The following is a 7,863-nucleotide window of genomic DNA, read 5'->3' on the forward strand; positions in this document are numbered from 1 at the left end:
AGAGGGGGAAGGGTAGGAGGAGGGGGAGGGAAATGGAAATGGGAGGCTGGGAGGAGGTGGAAACTTTTTTTTTCCTTTTCTCAATAAAAAAATAAAAATAATAAAAAAAAAAAACACTGACTAGAAGCAACTTGGGGAGGAAAGGGCTGATTTCATCTTACAGTGACAAACAGCAGCTGGACATCAGGGAAACCCTGGGCAGGAGCCTGTCAGCAGAAACTGAAGCAGGGACTAGGAACAACACTCTGACTGGCACACTTCTCATTACTATCCAGCGTGGATACTTAATGAAACTATTGTGTCGTGTAGGGCCCTGGTCTCCCTTATTCCTGGGGTGCATTCGCGGGGACAGTTTATGATCAGCTAACTAAACTTCCTGTGTGTTTCTGTGCTCTCCCAGCCCAGCCTGGTGGTTAGCTGCAGGGCATTGTCTCCACCATTGTTAATATGGTAATTTCCCACCTGCCTGGGCGGAGATCCTTGTGCAGCAGTTAGATACTTAGGATTTCCCCAAGTCTGAATAAACTGGCATTTGGCTGATCTCCTTTCGAATGACCCTTGTCTCTCTGTGTGTTCTTTCAAACTCCAGGCACCTTGCTCAACTAGCGTTCGGTACAGCGGGAACTGTACCGAAGGTGTAACATAAAATCGGGTGTTACAGTGTCTGTGTACATGCGGGCACACACAGGCCATTACTATTTCACACATGCACGAGGCTTGAGTGCTCCCCCAGGACAATTTTTAAAAGTAAAAATAAAGTAACCAGGTTTGTGGTAATTTGTTACAGAGCCCTCAGGATGCTAACATATAGCACAAACATAGAAACAGTTACCTGTATGATCTTGACAGCTTTCCTCATTTGCTGTTGTTCCCAAATGTCCTGATTTTCATCTTCCGGACTCTCTTCGCTTGCCTCTTCATTTCTGACTGCTATACACCAGAAGACACACGTTAACGCTCACTATTCTCAGGGCTAAGTAACTAGCTGCAGTGCTGTCTCGCAATGGGAACTCAAATGCAGCCACTGGGTCCAGGGCCAGCATGCTCAACATCAGCCACCCACGTTCCCATATGGAAGGGCTGGGGAGAATAGAAGGCTTAGCAAGTACATTTGCCATCAATCCTGACAGCCCTGAAGAACCAACCAAGAAGGAAAGAACCAACTTCCCACAAGTTGTCCTCTGACCTCCACAGTTATACTGTGACATGTGTGTGCCCATACTCTCACACACAACACAGAGTAAGTAAATGGGGCTAGCAAGATGGCCCAATGGTTAAAGGTGTCTGACATCAGGCTCAATGACCTGAGTTCCATCCTGGGACCCATAACACATGATGGAAGAGAAACACTACTGCAATTTGTCCTCATGACAGCCACAAGTGCACTCTGAACTCCACATGACCACACAAGCACTCACATGTGAGCTCACACACATAAAATAAGCAAAAAGCAATAAAAATTAAAATAAATTAATACATTTTTTAAAAGAAAAAGATACTTAATTCATACCTAAGAATTAACATTTAAAAAATAGTTTCTGGGAGCCTAGGACATAGCATAGTTGAAGAGTGCTTGCCTATCATGCATGAAGCCCTGAATTCAATCCCTAGGACCTTGTAAGTCTCATGTGGCGGTGGCACATACCCATACAATCCCGGTATCTGGGAAGTAGGGATAAGAGAAGCAGAAATTCAAGGTCATCTTTAGCTACATGGTAAGGCTGAGACTAGCCTGGATACACGAGACGCTGTCTCAAACACAAAGAAAATTTCTGGGTACAAGGGACCAGTTTTATTCTGTGGAAAAGTGTGATAAGGCACATGTTACAAATGAGAACTGTGAACAGCCCAGTATTAGTAAATATCACAACACACACCCTGAGGGAACATTACATGATATGACAGAATCGTATCATTTAAAAAGCCATGATACTATGGACTGGGGATTCAGCTGGTGCCACTGTTTTGGGGGGGGGGGGCAAGAGACGTCTTGGTGCAAGGATTATAGGAATGCGCCATCACAACTGTGTGACTGGGGCTCTAACCCAAGCCTTCATGCACACTAGAAAGACTGGGGGTTGGAGAGGTAGCTCAGAGGTTAAGAGTACTGGCTGCTCTTCCAGAGGTCCTGAGTTTAATTCCCAGCAACTACATGGTGGCTCACAACCATTTGTAATGAGATCTGGTGCCCTCTTCTGGCCTGTAGGCATACATGCAGGCAGAACATTGTGTACATAATAAATAAATCATAGAAAAAACAAAACAACAAAGAAGACTGCCAACTGAGCTGCATCCCCATTTCCAAGAGCAATTTTTTTGAGAAATGATAAAAACATGGTCATGAACAAAAATTTCACTATTGTAATGAAAATGTCTTGATCTTTATATGCCGGTAAATAAACTAAATACATACATGTTTCTTCAGCCATTCTTTGTCTGAGTGTTTGAGGCTTTGGGGTAAACAGTATTCTCTTTTCATCGTCATCAGGATCACTCTCCGGGTCGTACTCACTACTCTTCTTCCGGTCAGAAGTGGTGGAGGGATGGTTTACGTCCAGTGAAATATAGTCACCTGGGGTCCTGGCCAACTCACGTTTTCTGCGGGCTTCCCGAATAAAAGCTGCATCAGGGATCTTAACTGAAACAGATGAAGAGGACAATGAAAACCAAACGCTACAGAATGAACGCTCATTGAATTCAAGGCAAGAAAAAGGTACCATGTTCCTAAATTTTCCACCATTTAGATAGCTTCATGTGACTGTAATAAATGGTTCAACATCTAGTCAATAAAGGAAGAAAATTAATGTAATAGATATAAAATGCATATAGAGAAGCGAATGTAATCTAGCACTACAGAGAATACACTGGCACCATTCCCTTGTGCCTTTTACTTTCTTATCAAGGTTTTGCAGTAAGACCCACATGTAAGAAATGAGAGAAGTTAAACATAAAGAAAATAAATTCTTTTTGCCAGATAAATGAACTTAATTAAATGAGTTTTTGTTTTCTTAAGGCATTTTTGTTTTGCTATATATATATATGTATGTATGTATGTATGTATGTATGTATATATGAATGAATGTTTTACCTGAATGTATGTCTGTGCACATGTGTGAACCTGGAGGCCATGCAGGCAGAAGAGACAATCAGATGTCCTAGAACTGGAGTTACAGTCAGCTGTCAGCTACTGAGGTGGGTGCTAGGAATTGAATCCAGGTCCTCTAGAAGGGCAGCCAGAGCTCTGGGCCTTTCCTAATCTGGGTAATGATTTAATGATGGTGTATGTGAAGATAAGATAATGGTAGTGTATGTCTTTGAAACTGAGAAGAGCAGCTATTAGCATCTAAAGCAGATTAAAGTGTCAGATCACAGGATAGAACACCTGGTTCAGCCCTGGGGACACATTTGGGGACCTTAGTAACCTATAGTCCTGGAGTTGAGCTCTGGTCTGTTTGTAAAGCCTTTGAGAGGACTGGAATGTGGAGGAGGTTACAATAACACATTCGGCTCCAATACTTAAGTGTACTGGAGACAGACATGACTTGGAAGTGGGTCACCTGCATGAGCTGGTGGGCTCAGACACTACATTCCAGGCACGGGGCTCACTGCTGAGATGCTGGTGTCACAGAGAGCAGGCCTCTCCCAAGTTCTAAGTGAAAGTTGAGGGAAGGGAAACTATGTTTCCTGTCCATTCCTCCAAACCTCCATGGTTCCCACACAGCAGATGTCAGATAAGGGCAGAACGGATACAGACACCTCTGTGTTTTGCTCCGATAGCTCATGTTTGCATGTGCACCATCTACCAGGAAATCATCTAACAATCTGATCTTTTTTGGTAAGAAGAATCTGCCACAGAGAGTATCTCAGGGCAAATGTCTATCACTGGCTAATTCTCTAGGCCTATCATCTGAACACGTAACAAAAGCATTCTTTGTACATGTGAGGCTTTGTGCTGGGACGACGGGCTCGGGCCATCAGATCCAGCCTTACCATCTTCTCTGGATAGCACAGCCGTGTTTGTAACGGGGTATGTGGAGGAGGGACAATGCTTTACTGTGGAGCTGTCCTGCACTCTGAAGGGAACCGACCGCCCTCTCCCCCTGGGGAACGACACAGCTCTCTGATCAGAAACTCCCCTACACACTGTCGCAGACTGGCCTCTCCTCAACACTTCAGAACCATTCTCTCACACTGTGTACACACAGAAGCACTGCCGACTGCAGCAGCTACTAGCCAGATCTACTATATCAATTTAATTAGATCAAAAATTCAGCTGCTTAGTTACAGTATCCCTGTCTTAAGAGCTTATAGCTAATTGTGGCCAGTGGCTACTGAACTAGATGGTGAAGGTACAGAATTTTTTCATCGTAACAAAAATTCTATTGGACGGTGCTGCATCTGGAATCTACCCCAGACTGCATTTGCTTACCAAGAACTATTTATTATTTTTAATTGTGCATGTGTATTTGACACATGAAGGCTGGTACCCGAGGAGGCTGGAGACATCAGACACGCTTGGAGCTAGAGTTACGAGTGGCTGTAAGCAGCCCAACGTGGGTGCCGGGAACTGCACTACTTTTCTCACAGGTGTCTAAGTGCCACTAGACTGGAAAGAGTCTATACAGCAGAAAACAAGCTACAAAGCCCCGGATTACATTTAAAGACCTGGATGAACATTTCTGACTTCCTGGGCCTAAGGAAAGGTCCATGATAACTTCTCAATTTGCCAGTACAATGCCACAACAGACTTAATATCTCAAAGTTTTTAATGACCAATCTTTTTTTTAAAAAAAAGCCATTATGAGTTTCCCACACATACTATATTGTCATTCTAAGTTTCCTACATATACTATAATGTTCTCTGTCAGGTTTGAGACATGCTACTGGCACTGACAACATTCTCACAGACAAACTCTTACCGGCCTCTAGTTATGAGACCGCAAAGAGCAGTAGTTAAGAACATACTGGAGGAGACTTCCTGTCTGATCTCCGGCATATCATGCTATAAATAATGACCCATTTGCTCTATACGTTTCACTGTTTCATCAACAATAAGAATTACTGGTGTATGAAGTACTGATATTAGAGCTGGGCATGGCGATACATCATACTCTCAGGAGGTAGATAGTGAGTTTGAGGCCGGCTTAAGCTACAGAATGAATCCCAGACCAGCCCGGGGTACAAAGTGAGACCATGTCTTGAAAAAGGAAGGAAGTTAGTTAAGTAAGTTATGTAAAATTATAAAAACTACCAACCTGTGGGTGAAACCTCTTTCTCTTCCAGAGAACTAGAGCGGTGAGAGGATGGACTCTGATCACCCTCACTTTCCGACGAGGGATGTGCTCCTTCCCCTTCATCTGCTGAATCCCCCTCACTTTCCGACGAGGGATGTGCTCCTTCCCCTTCATCCGCTGAATCCCCCTCACTTTCCGACGAGGGATGTGCTCCTTCCCCTTCATCCGCTGAGAGATTGACTGTTTTGGATTCTAAGAGGACACCTTTAGAAGCAAGAAAGTCAAAATATTTGAATCAATAGCCAAAATAAACATATTTAATTGATAAGATTTCCTCTTAGTTCAACTACTGGAGGAGCTCAAAAAGACAGGAGCAGATAAACGCTTTAAAGGGAGGCTGAGAGGGGGACCAGAGGTCAAGAACACATACTGTCCTTGCAGAAGACCCAAGTTTGGTTCCCAGCATCTGGGTCAGACAGCTAACAACCACCATTAACCAAGAGAGGGGGAAAAAAAGGCAGTTTTGCTTACATTTGTTGATGAAGCGATAAAAATAGTGAATTTTATTAAGTCTTGAATCAAGTAAATGGCTTCTTTAGAAGAGTGGTAACAAAAATCAAAATAACCCATGGAAACAAAAGCCCTTTGGGGGCCCTAAAGAGTTACAAAGAAAGTCCAAAGGCAAAAGAAGATTGAGAAACACTGCTCTAGAAGGGAAGAGATGGTGCTCTGTGGTCTCAGCACTCTTACTCAAGGTGGACCAACATACTTTGTTATAAATAAAAAGATCACTGAAACATTAGATGAACAGAGGGCCCTCACAGTGACTTAAAAAAAAAAATCACTAAGCCGGGCGGTGGTGGTGCACGCCTTTAATCCCAGCACTCGGGAGGCAGAGGCAGGCGGATCTCTGTGAGTTCGAGACCAGCCTAGTCTACAAGAGCTAGTTCCAGGACAGGCTCCAAAACCACAGAGAAACCCTGTCTCGAAAAACAAAAACAAAAAAAAAATAAAATAAAATCACTAAGAGGCTAACCCTTGAAGACTTTAAGTGAAAGAAGCTCAGCACACAACAACAAACATGGCAAGTACACACTAACATGTAGAATCCAAACAATCTGAGGAAGTCATAGACAGAGTAGAATGGTGGTTACTACAAGCTAATGTGGAGATATGTTGGCAAAGGTTACAAATCTTTACAAGAATAAGTTTAGTACAATAAGCTTATTGTATCAGTAAATAGTGATGTGTTTTGCTGTATGCTCTATTGGAAAATGGCTGGAGGATTTTATGGGTTCCCACCATGAAAATAAATTACATCTGTGTAAACAACCCAAAGTATCTCAAATCATCTTGTACACCATTAAACATGCCCAACTTTCATTTACAAGTGAACATATATGAAAAATCACTCATATTCTTTAATGGGGCTAAAAATAGGAGAAAGTCAGGGCTTCAGGAGTGATGAAGTGTTGAGTGTTCTGTCTGCAGTATGGATGCGTTTCTGTCGTCCGACAAGGTCAAAGAGGGCTTCCAACTTCTTAGAGTTACAGACCATTGTGAGCCTCCATGTGGCTGCTGGACACCTAACTCAGATCTGCCTTTCTAGTCCTCAACTGACTGTATTCGATGACAGAATGGAACAGTCCATAGTGTCACCAATCTCCGTCACAATAAATATCTCGTTTTACGTTATCTTTACCTATGTTTTATTGTTACTGCAGATAACTGATTTTAAGAATGACAATGTTCCAAACTCTGCCCCTTAGTCTTTAAATGAATTGTCAGATGTTCTTAGAAAACTGCTAAGAAATTTCCAAATGGCACATCTGACTCTCAGCTACTTTTAAGAGCATCAGTAGTTCGACTCCTCTATGAGAATTTGGGTTCACTAGAAGCGTTCCGACAACCCAAAGACGACAGAGGCCTCTGGAGCTGGAGCCCTGCGGATCAGACCCCTTCCCGACCCTCGGTCACCTGCGCCGCGGGAAGCAGTTCCGGGGCTGCGCCTGGAGCTCGCCCACACCAGACCTCGGCCCCGGGTGCCACGGGCCCTGCGCAGCGGTTCTACTCCCTCTGCTCTTCCACCCGCAGATGGCCGGCCTGGCTCTCCCGGCTCCTCTGCAGGCCGCTCCTCTGGGCCGTCACTGTCGCTGTCGCTGTCGCTGTCGCTGGACTCGACCTGACGCCGCCTGAAAGTCCTCTGAGGCCTGAGAGCCATAACACACGTACGGTTCGCGCGCCTCTCCGGGCTCGGTCTCCGGCGCCTGCGCAAGCGCCGGCCTCGGGCTGCGCAGGCGTGGTTGTGAGATCCCCGCCCCCCGCCGGTGCTGCTCCGGTCCGCACTCTTAACCACAGTTAGTTGAGCCTAAACAGTCTGCTTATTGGGACAAGAATAATGTCCCGGACGTTGTCGCAGGTTCTTATGGCTGGGGTCCGGGATAGGACCAGCACATCCCGCCCAGAACTGGAGGGATAGACTATGAAATTAAGCACAAATGATGTGCGCAGAAATAAGAAGAATTAAATGATCGTCTCAAGGCACAGGACTTAGAGAATCGAAACTCCTGCTTGCTGGGAAAGATCTTATGGGAGTTAGGAGGAATTAGAGAACTTTCGTTGTTTCAAC

At 44.5% G+C, this 7,863-nt stretch overlaps 1 protein-coding gene across 1 annotated transcript in view; it reads right to left on the reverse strand.

Annotated features, from left to right (window-relative positions):
• The window catches only part of Gcfc2 (GC-rich sequence DNA-binding factor 2), a 34,702-nt gene extending 27,226 nt beyond the window's left edge, over positions 1–7,476 (reverse strand). Inside the window, exons 1-4 of the mRNA XM_026788001.1 lie at positions 7,212–7,476; positions 5,256–5,498; positions 2,414–2,638; positions 833–930 (exon numbers count right to left, since the gene is read on the reverse strand). Coding sequence (XP_026643802.1) covers positions 833–930; positions 2,414–2,638; positions 5,256–5,498; positions 7,212–7,455 — 810 coding nt within the window. The 5' untranslated portion in view covers positions 7,456–7,476. The remainder of the gene's footprint in view (positions 1–832; positions 931–2,413; positions 2,639–5,255; positions 5,499–7,211) is intronic.
• Positions 7,477–7,863: the final 387 nt, after the last annotated feature.

This window comes from Microtus ochrogaster (genome assembly GCF_000317375.1).
Source record: "Microtus ochrogaster isolate Prairie Vole_2 chromosome 14 unlocalized genomic scaffold, MicOch1.0 chr14_random_3, whole genome shotgun sequence".
NCBI classification, from domain to species: domain Eukaryota; kingdom Metazoa; phylum Chordata; class Mammalia; order Rodentia; family Cricetidae; genus Microtus; species Microtus ochrogaster.